This window comes from Platichthys flesus, chromosome 1 (genome assembly GCF_949316205.1).
Source record: "Platichthys flesus chromosome 1, fPlaFle2.1, whole genome shotgun sequence".
In the NCBI taxonomy this organism is placed as follows: Eukaryota; Metazoa; Chordata; class Actinopteri; order Pleuronectiformes; family Pleuronectidae; genus Platichthys; species Platichthys flesus.
Window position 1 is genome coordinate 1,283,233 of NC_084945.1, and position 18,436 is coordinate 1,301,668.

Below are 18,436 nucleotides of genomic sequence, written 5' to 3' on the forward strand. Positions count from 1 at the left end.
CCAGAAAGTGAGGCCAATGCGGAAGTGATGTACTTTCTATAATGACCAGCAGGGGGCGAGTCCACAGGTAGTTTATATAGAAGTCTATAGAAAGTGACTTCTCACTTTATAACGTCAGTAAACATCAGGAGTTCATGTCTGTCTCTAGTTTCAAGTCTTCTTCAAACAGCTGATTCATTTAGTGAATTATGATCATTTAGAGTCAAACAGACCATAAAGCCCCAGACGTGTCGGGGGGTTGATACCACTTAGTGATTGACAGCTAGTACCGTCCAATGGGTGTCAGTCAAGACAAAACAACACAGTTCGATAAACGATCTCTTTGGTTTCACTCGTGTTTTAATGACAGTGAAATTTACTGGATACAAAAGTGTGATTTAACATGAGAAGTGAAGCTGGAGCCTGTCGGAGAATCAACTTTAGAATTCACTCAAACACAAGTGACGCTCGAGACTTCTCCTCTCGGACTAGATGAAGATGATAGCTAAAGTATACATGTTATAAATATCTGGTTCATCAGTTTATTCAGTGAATAGTGAAAACAAACACGTCAGTGATATGAAACCATCACTCATCCTCACATCAGCTTCTGATGAAGTCATTAAATAACAGAAGGTTTAGTTGAAATACATGATTCATACGTCGTTCTTAGAGAAATGATCATTAGAGCAGAAACCATTGTGTGTGTCTGTGCATGTGTGAGTGTGTGTCTGTGCATGTGTGAGTGTGTGTATGTGTGTGTGTGTGTTTGTCCTTCATACATCTCAGTGGTGAAGGTTTAACTTCAGATTTAAACTGTTTCCGTTCACACTCAATATTTTCATTTCTGTCAACAAATCACATGTTCAGCAGAAAACTAAGTTTTAATAATGTGTCTGTTGATGAGATTCTATTTAGAGTAACAACAGTTACTGAGTACTTTTACTCACATATTGTAATAAAGTACTTTACACAGTAGTTGATTATGCAACTACTGTGTGTCTAACTAATATGTGACTGGTTCTCTTCACACCTGATGTTAGAATGTGACTACACTGACCCCTTGTGGTCAAATCTCATTTCCTCATTGTACATGTAAATAAACAAACGTATTGTTTCTGTTTGAAAAGACCAAAGGACAGATTATCTTATCTTATCTATTTTAAACTTATCGTAGCTTAACATATTTTATCTTATCTTATTTTATCTTATAGATGGTGTTCTTATCAGTCAGATTCTAAAGATGAGTTTAATGTTTGTGTGTGTGTTTGTGTGTGTATGTGTGTACGTGTGTGTGTATATGCGCACAGCTATAAAATATTATACGATTTTATACATTTAAAAAATATAAAACATTTAAATGATAAATATTTTTTTATGTTTACTTAAATAACATTTAAAATAAAAACTTCTCTTTGTATTTTTACAGTGTGGTTTTCTGACGTTCCTCATCCACTGCTGCTCTTTAATGTGATTTGTTGACAATAAGAAAATATGGTGTGTTTTATGCCTTTGTTCTTTTAAACACGTTAAAAGTGACATTTTGTTATAATGGTTTAAAAACTCGAACACAAAAATGAACACAATTAAAACAAGAGACGGTGCAGCTCAATATAAAAACATTCACAATGTGAACTCACTTCCTATCAACTTCAACAGAGAACATGTTCTGCTTTTATAAAGCAAAACGTTTTCTTGGTTTTCATCAAACTCAAAGTTAAACTCCCATGTGACCTGCTGAGGGCGGAGCTTGAGGATCATCACTCTGTCCAGACGTCTCAGTGTCTCTGACTCAGATCATCAACCACACACGGATCTAAATATCGACCAATCAGATCATCAATAAATGTCCCGATCTTGTTTTTAGATGCAGACGATCTCTCCAGTGGCGCCACCTTCTGGTCACATTCTGCAGGTTTTGCTCCTCTATGGTTCAAACTTGAAGAATCAGAAAAGACAAGGTTGTATGTTGTGGCTGTAATGAACTATGCTGCCTGTAGGGGGGGTAGTATTGCTACAAACTGTTAATTCTGTAATTCTTCACCACAGGAAGTCGTGTGTTTAAAAGATTCAAGTAGCAGCAGGCGCCAGCGAGTCCTGGTTTACAGTCGTGTCCTCACAGTGCTGCTCTGAGGTCACGTGACCACATCACATCAGGTGATTGGACTAAAGCAGTCGCACAGTTCAACTGCTGCTGTCGTCCACAGGTAAAGAGACGTAAAGACTCTAGAAACAATGACCTCATTTAAAATATTCTGTCATAACCTCTGAGTCAAGGTCAATCAAGGTCCGATTCATTCAGGGTTAGGGTCATTCAGGGTCAGGGTCATTCAGGGTCAGATTCATTCAGGGTCAGAGTCAGGGTCATTCAGGGTCAGATTCATTCAGGGTCAGAGTCAGGGTCATTCAGGGTCAGGGTCATTCAGGGTCAGATTCATTCAGGGTTAGGGTCATTCAGGGTCAGGGTCATTCAGGGTCAGATTCATTCAGGGTCAGAGTCAGGGTCATTCAGGGTCAGATTCATTCAGGGTCAGAGTCAGGGTCATTCAGGGTCAGGGTCATTCAGGGTCAGATTCATTCGGGGTCAGAGTCAGGGTCATTCAGGGTCAGAGTCAGGGTCATTCAGGGTCAGGGTCAGAGTCAGGGTCATTCAGGGTCAGATTCATTCGGGAATCAGATTCATTCATGGTCAGGGTCAGAGTCAGGGTCATTCAGGGTCAGGGTCAGAGTCAGGGTCATTCAGGGCCATTCAGGGTCAGGGTTGAACCCTCTGACGTCACACTTCCTGTTCCTGTCTGGTTCTCAGGCTCCGTCAGGACGAGGCGGTCACATGTCCTCGTACAGCAGCATCCCGTTGAAGATGGTGAGCGGCTCCACGGAGTGGGCGAGTTTTCCCATCACCAGGTCGATGCAGATCGTGTCCCGGGCCTGCAGCGGCAGGATGATGTTGAAGACGGCCAGGGAGCCTGGAGTGGTCTTAGCCTCGGCCACTGGGTTGTTCTCCAGGCCTTCGGGCTGGTAGCCTCCAGAGTCCACGCGGGCCATGCCGTAATTAGACTTTGACAGAACTGCCTCGATTTTCTCGTTCTTATGACCCGTCAGGACGGCGCTGAAGAAGTAATGTCCGTCTACTGGGGCAGTGAAAACACCTGGAGGGACATTTCACAGAGAGACACCAGATCAACTAACAGAGTCTTACTAAACATCTCCGTCCAGACAAGAACACAGAGCGACTACAAACACTGAAACAAGCACAGCCGGCCAGCAGGTGGCGATACAGTCCCAGAGCAGAACTTTGTGAAGCGGCTCAGTGAACTAAAGACTCATTTATTCTGACTTCACAGAACGAAAAGAGAAACCGTCACTGTCCACTTACTCATGAGTCGGTACATTGGCATGACTGTTAATCAATACATCCACTAGGGGGCAGCACCGGGTCGAGAGTTTCAGACAACAACAAACATGGCGACGGTCGAGAAGGTTGTGATTCTTTTCCAATTAAGAAAAAGACAAAAGCTGCTTTTTGTATAGAAGCAAATCTTTTCAACAAGAAACTATTCCACTGTTTTAACAAGTTACTGTTACATATTATTATTATTATATATTCATATGTTTATTTTGGTCAAGTTCTCTTCTGTCTGAAAAGTGAATCATCAGGATTCATAGTTTGCAATAATAAAACTATTATAAACAAATCTCAGTTTCAGTTTGTTCAGGTCTTCAGACAAACTGACAACAGAGACACACTCAGGAGCTGGGGATTGAACCAACAACCCTGTGATGAGTGGACGAGCTACCTGTTCTCGGGTCGTAAAAATCTCCTTCATTCACAAAGATCTTATCGAAGACGATGGTCCCAGCTTTGTCCACAGGGAAGGTGAGGGCGGCCGAGAAGGACAGTCTGGGGACATGAGCATCAGCACCGGGCAGACCTGAGAACACACACACACACACACACACACACACACAAACACACACACACATACACACACACATAAACAGGAACACACATGTATAAACACATCACTGCAGAATGCATGATGATTATGATTTGTAACGTGTTGAAAAAATCACATACCTGATTCCCCTTTGGGACCTGGAAGAACCAGATTACATGTTAGAAATATAAATATATAAATACATGTTTTCACACGCATGTTCATATGAACTGAAATAGTAAAATTCTACCTGTGATTTAAGGTCATTACACATTAACTTTCTATATTGAAAATAAAAAACATCCGTCTCACCAGGAAAACCTCGAGCTCCGGTGTGTCCTTGCTGTCCAAAAGGTCCTGGGGGCCCCCGGGGGCCCGGCAGCCCATTGAGTCCTCTTTCACCAGGTGGTCCTTGGGGTCCAGGCTGGCCTGTGTAATGATAAATAAAATAAAATGAAATCACAATGAGCAGAGAAGTAGAAGCTGCTTAATCGACATTCATCATTTTTTAAATCCAATTTGAAAGTTTTATTCACAAGGTGAAGAAAACGCTGACTCCTGCATCTCTGCCTCATCAAAATAAAGTTCTGTGGGTTTGAACATGTCAGTTATTGATCCATGTACTGACGACAGGAAGTATCATCACTGCTCATGTGACATGATTGGACAGGATTTTTGTTGTGTTTCAACTGTGACCATTGATTGAACTTTATAATAATAATAACAATAACAACAATAATAATAACAACAATATTTTCAGAATAAAAACTTGAAAATGAAAAGACAAAATTTGAGATCTGAATCCGTCTGACTGACAAACCATCAGTCGTATGAACAGGAGTGAAAACATGATAATAAAGTTCTAAAACAAACTGCTCACCGCTCACGTCCTGCTCAGAGAAGTTCTGAAGATCTCTGAGGACGTGGTTGAGGCTTGAATTCAGGTTCTTCATCCGGCCGTGGACGTCGTCCTGATTCTTCTGAATCACGTCCAGAATTCCTCCATGATGGACGACGGTGTCGTTCAGACCAGAGACACATGTCCACAAGCTGGACACGTGACGATTCAGTCCTGAACACGGAAACAGTTCAAACATTCAATCAAATCAAATCAAATCACAGTTGTCTCATAGATCTTAACAAGGAGCAACATCACGTATGAACACGTATGAACACGTATGAACACGTAAGAACATGTGAAGACTTTATGTTTAGTGGAATTAAAGTGAGAATAAAAAGAACCTGTACCTTCCTTGATCTTGTGGATTGAGTCGGAGACGCCGTCCAGTCGCCCACAGACGCCCTCCAGCTTGGACAGCCTCTTCTCCAGGCCGTCTCCGGACCTCCTGCAGTCGCCCATCTCCACCAGCAGCGTGCTCTCGAACCGCCGCACGTCCCGGTCCAGCCCGTCCAAACGGTCCCGGCTCTCCTCCATGTGCTCCGTCACCTCCAGCTGGATTTTGTCCAGCTCGGAGATGATTTTATCTTTGGTGTTTCCTGGTGGGGATCAGAGGATGAGTGAGGGACGGCAGCTGGGGACGGGGGAGCTATGAGGACATCGAGTTGGACTCACCCAGGTCGGTGATGACGCTGCCGTGTTTCTGCATCGTGTGTTCGATTCCCTTCAGGGTGTCGTTGATGGAGCTGAAGGTGAGGACGACCTCGGACAGCTCGCCCTGCAGCGTCTTCAGCTGGTTGTTGTGGACGGAGCCTCCGATCACACTGTGGCCGTCTAATGGCTTCGCAGAATCCAGCCCAGTTCCACCTTCACTGGTACCAGAAGCACCAGAACCAACAGAGCCACCAGAACTACCAGAACCACCAGAGCCACCAGAACCTCCGGAACTGCCAGAACCTCCGGAACCACCAGAACCTCCAGAACCACCAGAACCTCCGGAACCACCATAGCCTCCAGCATCACCAGAACTTCCAGAACTTCCAGAACCACCAGAACCACCACCTGTTGGACGTCACATTAGAATATTTGTCAGTCGGTCTGGGTTAAAGATTTGTGGGCGTGTCCGAGCGGCTCTTACATTTGCTGCTGCACCTCCTGACGTCGTCCCTCAGCAGGCGGACGTCGCCCTGCAGGTGTGAACACATCTGGAGGCAGCCATCTTTCTCTGAGTCCAGTCGGGTCTGGAGTCTGTTGATGTGGCTCTGCATGCGCCCCAGTGCATCCTGGGAGTGATTCCTCAGCCTCCGCAGCTCCTCCTCCACCTTCCTGCAGAGGTCGCAGTCGTGTCCCAGCGTCTCCACCTCCGTCACGATCCTGGTGAAGTGTTCACCGCGGTCGCCCGTCAGGGCTTTGATCTTACGGACGTCGTGACTCAGGTCCACAACCTGGAAACCACTTCACAGTTACTATTCAATATATTTAGAATATATACATAACGCTTTATAACTCTATACTATTTATACCACCAACTCTACATAAAACTCTGTAACTACATATACCTCTATTTAGAACTCTATATAACACAATAAATACCTTCTGATTCTGGTAACTTTAAATAACTCTTCGTATTACATAAAAACTCTTTATAACTATATTTAGCTCTGTAGGTAAGTCTCTATATAACTTTCTAAGAATGAAAACTCTCAATATAACTTTACGAGTATATATAACTCTCTACATAACTCTATTTATAACTATGTATAGTATATATATATATATCTTATCATTCTATATATAACAGTTCTGACGTCACTGTTCGTCTTTGATCTTTGTCCTGATAGTTTTGATACAATCTGTCAAAGTGAGTTCATATTTTCTATAAGCAGATATGATATTCAGATATGAAAACGTGGTGAGGTCACCTTGTCGTACAGAGAGTCTCCGGACACCGACAGGTCTTTGAGTCGAGTGTTGAAATGTTGGATCTGATCCTCGTTGGCCACGACTCTCCACGCCAGAGACTTCTCTGTGGTGTTTCCTCCTCCGGTCCCAGGGACCCGTCCTCCTGCTCCTCCCCTGTTACCTCCTCCTGGAATTACTCCTCCTTCCCAGCTTCCTCCCTCGCCTCCTCCTCCTCCTCCCCAGCTTCCTCCCTCGCCTCCTACTCCTCCCCGACTTCCTCCCTCGCCTCCTCCTCCTCCTCCCCAGCTTCCTCCCTCGCCTCCTACTCCTCCCCGACTTCCTCCCTCGCCTCCTCCTCCTCCTCCCCAGCTTCCTCCCTCGCCTCCTACTCCTCCACGGCTTCCTCCCTCTCCTCCTAAGCTACCTCCCTTTCCTCTGTCCCCTCCTCCTGCTCCTCCCCGGCTTCCTCCCTCTCCTCGGTCGTCTCCTCCTCCTCCCCCGCCTGCCTGGCTTCCTCCTCCTCCTTCCCCTCCTCCCCCTCCTCCCCAGTTTCCTCCCTCTCCTCCTCCTCCTCCTTCTCGACAGCTGCAGTGCTCCAGCCTCCTGATGATGAGGGAGGTGCTGTTCTCCAGCTGTAACAGCCTCTGGTTCTGGTCTCTCACTCCTCCTCCTCCTCCTCCCCAGGTTCCTCCCTCTCCTCGGTCGCCTCCATCTCCTCCTCCCCCTCCTCCCCCTCCTCCCCAGCTTCCTCCCTCTCTTCCTCTTCCTCCTCCTCCTCCTGCTCCTCCTTCCCGGCTTCCTCCCTCTCCTCCTCCTCCCCGGCTTCCTCCCTCTCCTCGGTCGCCTCCTCTTCCTCCTCCCCCTCCTCCCTGGCTTCCTCCCTCTCCTCGGTCGCCTCCTTCCCAGCTTCCTCCCTCTCCTCCTCCTCCTCCTCCTCCTCCTCCACAGCTGCAGTGCTCCAGCCTCCTGATGATGAGGGAGGTGCTGTTCTCCAGCTGCAGCAGCCTCTGGTTCTGGTCTCTCACTCGGTTCTTCACCAGGCCCACGTCCAGCTCCACGTCTGCGATCCTGAAGGCCTGGTCATCGAACCGGTCCAGGAACACCGTCCTCAGGTCCTTCACCTCTTTGTGGGCGTAGTCCTTCAAGTCGTTCTCCAGGTGTGAACAGCTCTGCTCGGTCTGCTGCACTGTGTCGTTGACCCGCCGCTCCACGTCTCTTAGGCGACTGTCCAACATGTCCTCGGTCACCACAACATTTCTTCCACCGCCACTGGTTCCACCACGACCACCAGAAGCTCCTCCTTGGGTCCCACTGGTCGGGCCGGTGCTGCCTCCTGCTCCGCTGAGCGTCTTGTCCAAGCGGTTCTGTAGAACGTCGAAGTTCTCTGAGGCCGAGCTGATCTTACGTTCAGCATCGGTGACGCGGTTTCGGAGGTCGTTGACCGTGTTGCAGCATCCCTGCAGCCGCAGCACGTCCCGCCGCAGCCCGTCCAGTCCCTGGCCATGACGAGCGTCCATGACGTTCAGCCGCTTCTCCAGAGCTCGGATCCGCTCTCGGTCCTCGAGCTGCTGTCGCCGCAGATCCTCCACGCCGGCCTGGAAAACAGAATTGAATCAAAAACAGTTCGACTTCAGCTTCAGTGAAGTTTGCTTTGTCACAGACGTTTTCCACTGTCGTCCAACCAATCAACCAACTAATCAACCAACCAATCAACCAATCAACCAACCAATCAACCAACCAATCAACTAATCAACCAACTAATTAACCAACCAATCAACTAATCAACCAAGTAATCAACCAATTAACCAACCAATCAACCAATCAACTAATTAACCAATCAACCAACTAACCAACCAATAAACTAATCAATCAATCAATCAACCAATCAACCAATCAACTAATCAATCAATCAACCAACCAATCAACTAACTAATCAACCAATCAACCAACTAACCAACCAATAAACTAATCAATCAACCAACCAATCAACCAACCAATCAACTAATCAACCAAGTAATCAACCAATTAACCAATTAACCAACCAATCAACCAATCAACCAATCAACCAATCAACCAACCAATCAACCAACCAATCAACTAATCAACTAATCAATCATCCATCCACTCAACTCAACTCTTGTGTCCAATGTTCAGGACAAATTAGAGTCCCGTTGAAATACGTGTGTTGGAGTATTTGATAGGGCTACAAGTAAGTCATTGTGTTGTGAGTATTTGGTTGTAATGTTGTGTTGACACATTGTCGGAAATTTTGAACTGTTCCTTCACATATGAGTGTAGTCACTTCCTGACCATCAGGGGGCGCTGTGATTGGCTGACTGTAGTTTGGTGATACCTGACAGGAGGAGCAGGACAGCGACACTCTGGTCTCCAGCTCCTTTAGGATCTCCTCCTTCAGTGAGTTCAGCTTCCCTCCGCTCAGTCCTCCTCCAGAAGAACCTCCGTCCAGATCGTTGGTTTTCCCGTTCACCAGGTGGTTGTTGATGCTGAGAAGGTTTTTATCATGAGCCTGTCGGAGGAGAAGGAGCCAACATGAACAAAACAACACAAACCATCAGGATCTGACCCGTCAGGAACTGGACTATCAGGACCTGGACCATCAGGGTCTGGACTATCAGGATCTGACCTGTCAGGATCTGGACTATCAGGACCTGGACCATCAGGGTCTGGACTATCAGGATCTGACCTGTCAGGATCTGGACTATCAAGAACTGGACTATCAGGACCTGGACCATCACGGTCTGGACTATCAGGATCTGACCTGTCAGGATATGGCCTATCAGGATCTGACCTGTCAGGATCTGACCCGTCAGGATCTGACACAACCGCCCCACAGGTAAATATGGAAAAAGGGAAATGCTGCCACACCTGTGTGCGATTGTCCAGTTGGTCCAGTTTGGTCTGGATACTGTGAATCGTCTCTTTAATCTCTGGCTGAGCAGCATCAGCAGGGTTTCTTCCTCCTGACGAGCCACCTCCTCCTCCTCCTCCTTCTCCTCCTCCTCCTCCTCCTCCTCCTCCTCTGCTGATGGACGGATTGTTTATGGTGGACTGCAGGTCCGTGACGATCCTGGTCAGACTCTGGATCTTCTCCTCAAGTTGCCTCATCTTCTCATTCTCAGCTTTTCCTTGAAAAAATAAAAACAGAACAATAAGAGGAGCAGTTCTTGAAGGTCACCAGTAGAGGTCAGCACAGGTCACATGACTGCTGCTGTGTGTTGGACTGAGAATGAAAAGTTTCTCGAGTTGGTTTCACTGAACTTAGAAACAACTTGTCTAAAGAATTTAAATGAAAAACTGATTATTAAGATCATAAATAGCTGAGAATTATAATATTCAACAACTCTTTTGATGAAACAGGTCTTTGACTCCTCTAAAGCCAGTGAGAAGAAATGTTTAAAGTGTCTTCTAACGACACTATGATTAAAAAACAAGTCTAAACAATAACGTTGTGACTCCACTCACCACCGTGTCCTCCGCTCTGTCCTCCTCCAGAGCCCGTCCCTCCTCCAGGTCCAGGTCTGGGCTGTGGTCTGAAGGTGGAGATCTGGGGTCCTGCTCCACCAGCTGGACCGATGGAGCAGTCCTCTCCGCTGTAGCCTTGACAGCACTTCCACTCCATCTGCGTCACCATCTTGTACGCCACCTTGTAGCGTGGCCTCATGAAGCTCCGGTACCTGCAGAGACACGTCGGGGGTCTGCTGTCACACAAGAACCTGTCTGACATCATGTTAACAAGACCGTCCAATCACAGCCAGCAACCGACCGGCTCGTCATGACATGTTCCTGTGACATCACGACGTGTACATGTGACATCATGACGTGTCCATGTGACATCACGAGGAGCGGGTCGGCTGCGGGCTGTGATTGGACGGGTTCATGTGCTCAGTAAGAGAGAACCATGTTTTGCTTCCACCTGCAGGAACAGGAAGTGAAATCACGTAATAAACCTGGATTTGTTAATCCTGTGAAACGAACCGACCACCAGTTTCTCTACAGTTTCCTGCTGATCAGAAGATTTTCTCTATCTGATCTCAGATCTCAGGCAAACTTCTCTTATTTCTCTTTCCCTTCAGTCCACCACAAATATGTTGGCGAGCAGCTCTCGGCCAATCAGAGCCTCTGAAAACTGAAAGTAAAACGTGATTGAATCCATCTGTGGGTCTGCAGGGCCGGTCGGCCCAGAAGAGAATCACCAACAGAAACACCGAGGAACAGATGTTAGAATCCCTCATGTGACCTGTTGTTACTATTTAAAGTCTCAATCAGCAGGAAGCTGTGTGTGGAGGAGTGGCCTGATGGTGGCGCTACACACACAGAAAACACGTCAGCAAACTTCTGAAGGAGCAGCTGCTAATACTGTAAAATGCAAATAACTAAAACAGTGAAGTCATCATGCACCAACATTCCAGCGTGTGTGTGGTGTGTGTGTGTGTGTGTGTGTGTGTGTGTGTGTGTGTGTGTGTGTGTGTCTGTGTGTGTGTGTATACTCACACCACCACTCGGCTGCACTGTCCGCTCCCCCAGCTGCAGGGATGATAATCAGGTTTCACATACGTCTCAACTCCGTCCTCGACAACACAACTCACCGTCTTTGTCACCACAAACGAACACCAGTTCCTGTGTCACACACGCACACAAACACACACAGCACAACATTGTTGATGTGTGAGGGGTATTGTGGGTAAAACCCTCAGCAAATGTTCAGCGCGTGGTTGTGATGTCATCAGTCTTTTTGTGTTTAAAATTAAATCATGTTTAAAATTCTCTGGAATCCTGAACAACAACCAGGAATCTACTGGTTTTCGACTGGTTAAGTTGTTTCGGCTGAAAAATACTTTTTTTATTTAACGTACGAATGATTAAATGTGGAGAGAAAATGAATCGAGGAGATTTGAATCTTTGTCAAGCTGACACATGATCAGTGAGCCACAGGAACATTCATCTGTTAAATTGAGATGATGTCTTTTAAAACGTGTCTTTAATTCAAACAGAATTTATTCTGGGATTTTATTTAATTGGATTAAAACTGAATTTATATCAGATGTGTTGAATTTGTTTGATGTTTTTCAGCTTGTTTTACATTAGTAAAATAAAAAGAGAATTCCAGGAGATCAAAGGGTTAAAATGTGTGATTTTCTGTTTCCAACATTCAGTCCTGATGTCACTGTCACGTCTTCACCCTCAGTATCAGGAGCAGCTTTGACCTTTGACCTCCAGCTGGCTGAGACACTGACACACCACAGACAGATGAGAGGAATCATTCGACCTCATGAGAGAAGATGTTCGGATTCTGGTCTCACATCTCTCGTACATTTGTTCGTACAAACACGACAAACAAACCCAAACGTTTTTAACTTCACTTCTTCTTTGTGAGGACGCTCGTCGACATAATGCAACACAAACCTCAAACATCACGATTGTGTTGAGCAACTGGTCCTCACAAAGAGAGAAGAAGACACACACACAGACACACACAGCATGATGTCACTCTCTCTACAGGAAATGAGTCATTTAGGCGTTTGTTAAAATGTATGATGATGACATCTCAGACTTCACTGTGTGTGTGTGTTTACGTGTGTGTGTGTGTGTGTGTGTGTGTTTGTGTCTTTCCATACAAGCTGTAACTGTGACTTCATGTGAACAGTTACGGGAAACAACACAAACGTCAACTTGTCTTGTTCAGAAAATGTTTATTTAAAATCAAAAACATCAATTAGTGTTTGTTTATTTTTATCTTTAAATTCTCGTACGTTTGTTCGCATGCTGAGTTTGTACGAAAGTTTCTTACGTCAGATTCCACAAACGCTTCTATCGCAGAAATAACAAACAGAACCGTTTCCGGCCTCGTGTCCGACGTGTTGAATCGTGAAAATGAGTAAAATGTTTATAGACTGAGGTTCTGATTCCAGAGATGAGATGAGAACTGAACCCACACCTGAGAAATCCACCTGTCACAGCAGCAGATCTTCAGATTCTTCAGAGAAATATTACAAAGTCACATTACTTCAGGAATTGCTGAAAACCTTTTTAAAACAACTTTTTGTGACATTTGCCACTTTTTTCAAAGAATAGTTCAATAACTTTGCTTAAATTCAACTTAATTGAAGTACGTTTGGTGACGTCACTGAGTCTCTACTTTTTCAAAAATAGAGAAAAATAATTTTTAATATAATCACTTTGTGAACAATGATAAAGCTCAACCAAAAAGAACACATGCATGTGACGGGGGTGTAATGTTGCTAAGTGTCTATCTGTTGGGTCTCATAGAGTTTTCACTGGTCTCTGCTCCTCCTTCATTGACTGTGAACCCACAAGCAAGGCAGCTTCATCGTCCTTTCTCTTCAGCTTGGCTTCTGGACACACAGACACACACACACACACACTCGGGGCGCGCGACACAGTTTGAGGATCCGTGTCGTAGACTAACATCCTGTGTGAAGGTTCAGTGACACAGGAAACTGTGTTTGAGCACGAGCACAAGAAGATGTTGAAATTAACGTGAACATTTATATTGTTATAAGAACATATCTTGTACAATATGAATATGAGTTTGAGTAAACTGGTAAATATAGTAAAATAATGTGAAATATATGAATTTATAAATGATATAATGCCACAGTAGTGTACCGGTGAGTAATATATGATTTTTAGTATACATAGACATTAACTCACTGTAATATACAATTTGCTATTAATATAAAAAATGATCTGTAAATGTATAGAAATATAGAAATAACTAAAATAGTGAATATCAAGCAAATCTGTGCGTTCCAACATTCAACAGGATCATAATACGTTTAGTTAAACAGAAGAATGTCAACATTACTATGACCTCATTTATATATTAATTTATAATCCTTCAAACTAATGAAATAGGATTATTATAAACTAATATATATATTCTCCAAATATGAGAACATCAGTGAACGTGAAGTTCTTCAATAGTTTGTTCAAGTTAAAAACAAATCTGTTACTGACGGTTCCTGCAGAACCAGGACCAGGACCAGGACCAGGACCAGGACCAGGACCAAGACCAAGACCAGGATCAGAACCAGGGTCAGGATCAGAACCAGGGTCAGGACCAGGACAAGGACCATGATCAGAACCAGGGCCAGGACCAGGACCAGGACCAAGACCAAGACCAGGATCAGAACCAGGGTCAGGATCAGAACCAGGGTCAGGACCAGGACCAGGACAAGGACCATGATCAGAACCAGGGCCAGGGTTAGGGTCAGGACCAGGACCAGGACCAAGACCCAGACCAGGACCAGGACCAGGACCAGGACCAGGACCAGGACCAGGACCATGATCAACTAACATTAAGTTTGTTGTTATTGATCCAAACGTTTGCGTGGAAAGTGTCGTACACATCCTACAGACCCGGGTTAGAAGTGATCAGTGGGCTGTGATTGGCTCGTGCGCAGCGCGAGTTCAGACCCAGAAGACAACACCTGAGTTTGAATCTGGAGGTCAGGGGTCAGCAGAGGTCAGGGGTCAGCAGAGGTCAATGAACAAACTGAATCACGACAATTTATCTTAATATCCTGAAAGAATTTTCGTGAATATTTAACTTCACCAGGGAGGTTATGTTTTCACCCCGGTTCCTTTACCAAAGATCTCACAACACAGTCTTTTCAGTTTGGTGCAGATCCAGGATGTTTGGGGGGGGGGGGGGGGGGTCAGCTGCAACGTGACACTTCACCAGTAGATGTCACTAAGCTCTACACGCTGAGCCTTTAAGGAGCTGATGCTCATGGAGGAATTAGTTCTACTGACGGATGTTCTGGGTTTAAATACATTTAAATAAATCTAAATTAATTTAAATAACCTGAAGCTGCATCATGAGCTCGTGACCATGGGACCAGCAGAGAGGACGTCACTGTGACTTCATCGTGACGTCACAGTCAGATGTATCGAACCTCCAGCACCAGGATTCAAACCAGCAACTCTTAAACACTTCCTCTTCTCTTTCACAATAAAAACATCTCACAGAGAACCCGTCTGAGATGACGTCACCACATCCTCCTCCTCCATCACCATCATCATCCTCTTCCTTTCCGTGCACGTGTCATCCTACCTGTGTCTGCTGGCTGCGCGGACTCCGTGCGCGTGCCCGCCGGTGTACAGGCTGTAGGAGGGTCGCGTCGCGAACGCGCTCTTGCCGTGCCCGCAGGTCCAGAGCACGAGCAGCAGCAGCGGGAGCGCGGCCATTCCGCTGATCAATAAACAATCAACACGCGATCACTTCTGAGATCCTCTCATCTCCATGTAGACCCGTTTCCTCCAGGTCCGGTTCTAATGATCCATGATCTGGATTCTGGTCCAGACTCGAACTTCTGCTCCGGTTCGAGTCCCGCCGCTCCTCTTCTGCGCCTGTAGTCCGGTTGAATCCCCCGTTAATCCGGTTTCATCCCAGTTTAATCCGGTTTGATCGGTGAGACTCGGTCTGAGATTGTTCATCAGAACTTTTCATGTGAAACAAAGAAAACGTTGCGACAGATTGAAGCAGCTGCTCCTCCTCTTCATCACCGCCCCCCCCACCCAACTGACCCCGCCCCTCCCACAGGAGAAACCAGACACGTGCGCCTCTGCAGCCTCACCTGCAGTACGAGGACCTGGTACTGGTTCTGATCCTTGTCCACAGTCCTGGTCCACACTCCTGGTCCAGATCTCCAGTCTTCATCACAGTCCTGGTCTTCATCACAGGTCCTGGTCTTCATCAGAGGTCCTGGTCTTCATCACAGGTCCTAGTCTTCATCATTTAGTCCTGATCCGTCCATTTTTCCAAGTTATAAGTTTTATCAGTGAAAAGTTTGTCTTCACTGGGACGAAGAAAAGTGAAGGACAGTTTCAGTATTAAGAGAAATACCACATTAAAATATACATTTACACAAATTAAAGTTCACCACAACATTTAACACACGTGAGGATGAAAGTGGATCAAGCCTTTTTTTTAATTGTAAAAAATGTAAAGGAGATTAAATAACAAACTGTGTTTGTTGTTAATTGTTTTCTTTGTGTTTTAACTCAGATTTTCATAAATCTAAAGATTCTCGGTCTTCAGGTTTCTTCAGTTTGATGTGAACAACGATAGATTTACATTTATAAACTGGATCTATTATCTATATTAATATTTGAGTGCATTTATTCACATTTTGAGCAAAAGTTACGAAGTTGTGATTTATGAACAAAGTCATTATTTCACATGATATGAAAATGTTACACAACAGAGACTCAAACTGTAACTGAATGTAACTGTAACTGAAAGTAACTATAAACTAACGTGACTCTGAAGAAGATGATTCAACTTTGTCTCACTTTCTGTTCAGTGACTTTTCACCTCGATCGGAAACCTCCTGAAGTTAAAGGATGTTTCATATCAGCTTCTCCTGAAATAACCACTCACACACACACACAGACACACACACACAGACACACACACACACACACACACACACACACACGCACACACTCAGATGATAACAAACTGTCTCTGGAAGCTTGTTGTTCACTGGGTGTGTTTGATTTGTGTCACTGAACGTTTCCACTGGGTGGAGCATTAAATCACAAATTCTTTGACCTTGATGTAAATATAGTTTTTATCCACAATGATGTAAAACATGACAAATTTCAAGGCTCTATTTTGGTGAACTGCTGAGGCCCTGTTCTATCAGGGGCCCCACAGCCCCCCCAGGGGCCCTACCGTCCCTCAGGGGCCCCACAGCAGCTCTGATAAGGATTTTATTTATGGTTTTATTACAGAGATAATTTGAAGCTGAAGACGTTAAAGGAGCAGATTTATCATCCCACTCTTTAACCTTGGGTTCACATTACCCACAATGCAAATGGACCTTGGACTGCAGAGACGACTGATTCTGAACATGAAGACTAATTCACACAGATGAATCTGTGTTTTCAGAATAAAATATATATGTGTAGAAAACGTGAGCAAAGTTTCTTTTCACAATAAGAGCGTCGGAGTCAAACAGTGGAAATTCTCTTTATCAGCCCCCCCCTGCTCCTTCCTCCCTCTATGCAGACGGACCACCCAGAATGCATCACTTCACTCACACTGTTTCACTGTTTGCACTTTATGAGGCAGTTTTAAAAGAAGCTGTTGTTTTAATGACGGAGTCACATTCCACAGGAAGAAGCTCACGTGAGAAACAACAACAGCTGCTTCACACATTCAAACCTTACTGTAAAAAAATATGATCATTATAATTTTTTTTATTTTTTTACTGCTTCTCATTCTGGACAGAAATAAAAATCAATAATCAGATGAAATCAGACAAGAAGACAACCAGGTCAACAACAACATCACACACATGACACACACATGACACTTGACACACACACATAACCCTGAACCCGTCGACAGAGCAGAGAAGAAGAACCAGGGCCAGACACTGGGTCACATGACAGTGACATCACCGTCAACATGACTTTTATTTGTTGTTCCAGCTACACAATGTGTCGACTCATGTTTCACAGCAGAAACATTTGAAACGTGGAAACTGTGACGTTGTGTTTTTGTTTCCACGTGTTGATGGAGCCTGTGTCTCTGTGAGGACGCGGCTGGTGCCTGTCAGTCCACACTGAGGGAGGAACAGGTGAATTCCAGGCCCTGCTGCAGTGCCTCTGAGCAACACGCTGACAGAATCAATCAAGAAGCTGATCACTTACCATCGGCTCATTTGAGGCCTGACGCCCCTCCTCTGTCACCTGTACGGCCTGCAGGCACTCACCTGGCTACCTATCTGATCACCTGATCACCTGATCACATGACCTCCTGATCATCTGACCTCATGACCTCCTGATCACCTGATCTCCTCAGGGGTCAATAAAGTCTCCACTGGTTTTTAAGAGCTGCTGTAAAACACAGACGTCCTGAGAGGTTCTGTCCGTCTGAAGGCTTTTATTTTGATATGACCCTGCAGGCCACCGTAGCTGGTCAGAGGTCGAAGGTCAGAGGTCATTCAAATGTTGACTGAAAGAACTCACTACTAAGACCCCCCCCCCCCCATAACATACTATCTAAATACAGGCTTCTGTTCTGTTTGTCTATATAACACAGAATAAAGATGTTAGAATTATAGAATAAAACATTATAACAATATAAAAAGTCTGTGTGGAACCAGGTCTGTGTGGATCCAGGTCTGTGTGGAACCAGGTCTGTGTGGATCCAGGTCTGTGTGGATCCAGGTCTGTGTGGAACCAGGTCTGTGTGGATCCAGGTCTGTGTGGAACCAGGTCTTTGTGGATCCAGGTCTGTGTGGATCCAGGTCTGTATGAATCAGGTCTGTGTCTCAGAGCTGCGGGACTCTGGGCCAGGGTCTCTGTGGGTCACAGGGACTCTTGGACTCTGGGTCAGGGTCTGCAGAGTCCGGTTCAGTCTGGGTGAATGTGGGCGAAGCTGTGTTCTCTGTTTATCTCTGTTCAGCTGAAGCTTCACTTTAACACAAACAGCTTCATATTTAGTCTGAGAGCAGAAAATCTAAACTCAGCTCAGTGGCTGGGGGGCGGGGGGGCGGGGGGGGGGGGACATACCTGGAGGCCCCATTAACCCTCACTCTGCTTTTTCCACTCACCCCTCCCCCACCCTCCCCCATCTCCCTCCCTTTGTTTACTTTACACGATCCTTTCTTTCTACTGAAGAAAATCTGAACGATTCAGGAGGAAAAGTCTGAATCAGGAA

General features: G+C 45.4%; 1 protein-coding gene across 1 annotated transcript; it reads right to left on the minus strand.

Moving 5' to 3' along the window:
* Positions 1-321: 321 nt before the first annotated feature.
* Positions 322-15,231, minus strand: LOC133957129 (EMILIN-1-A-like). Its single transcript, XM_062392574.1, has 15 exons — positions 14,816-15,231; positions 11,230-11,355; positions 10,201-10,412; positions 9,604-9,863; positions 9,071-9,244; positions 7,664-8,312; positions 6,738-6,898; positions 5,954-6,260; positions 5,491-5,877; positions 5,166-5,414; positions 4,798-4,989; positions 4,230-4,346; positions 4,058-4,075; positions 3,777-3,911; positions 322-3,128 (listed from the first exon to the last, which is right to left on the minus strand). Exons 1-15 carry the CDS (start codon positions 14,947-14,949, stop codon positions 2,806-2,808), a joined length of 3,444 nt encoding a protein of 1,147 aa, XP_062248558.1. The 5' UTR covers positions 14,950-15,231; the 3' UTR covers positions 322-2,805.
* Positions 15,232-18,436: the final 3,205 nt, after the last annotated feature.

What these genes read in the sequence shown, in the direction of transcription:
- LOC133957129 (XM_062392574.1), bottom strand. Translation starts at nt 14,949, where the DNA reads ATGGCCGCGCTCCCGCTGCTGCTGCTCGTGCTCTGGACCTGCGGGCAC. An exon ending in TGTCCTGCTCCTCCTGTCAG is followed by an intron (nt 8,313 to 9,070) that starts GTATCACCAAAC and finishes TCTGTTTTCCAG; the next exon opens with GCCGGCGTGGAGGATCTGCG. An exon ending in GAGGCTGGAGCACTGCAGCT is followed by an intron (nt 6,899 to 7,663) that starts GTGGAGGAGGAG and finishes TTCCAGGAGGAG; the next exon opens with GTAACAGGGGAGGAGCAGGA.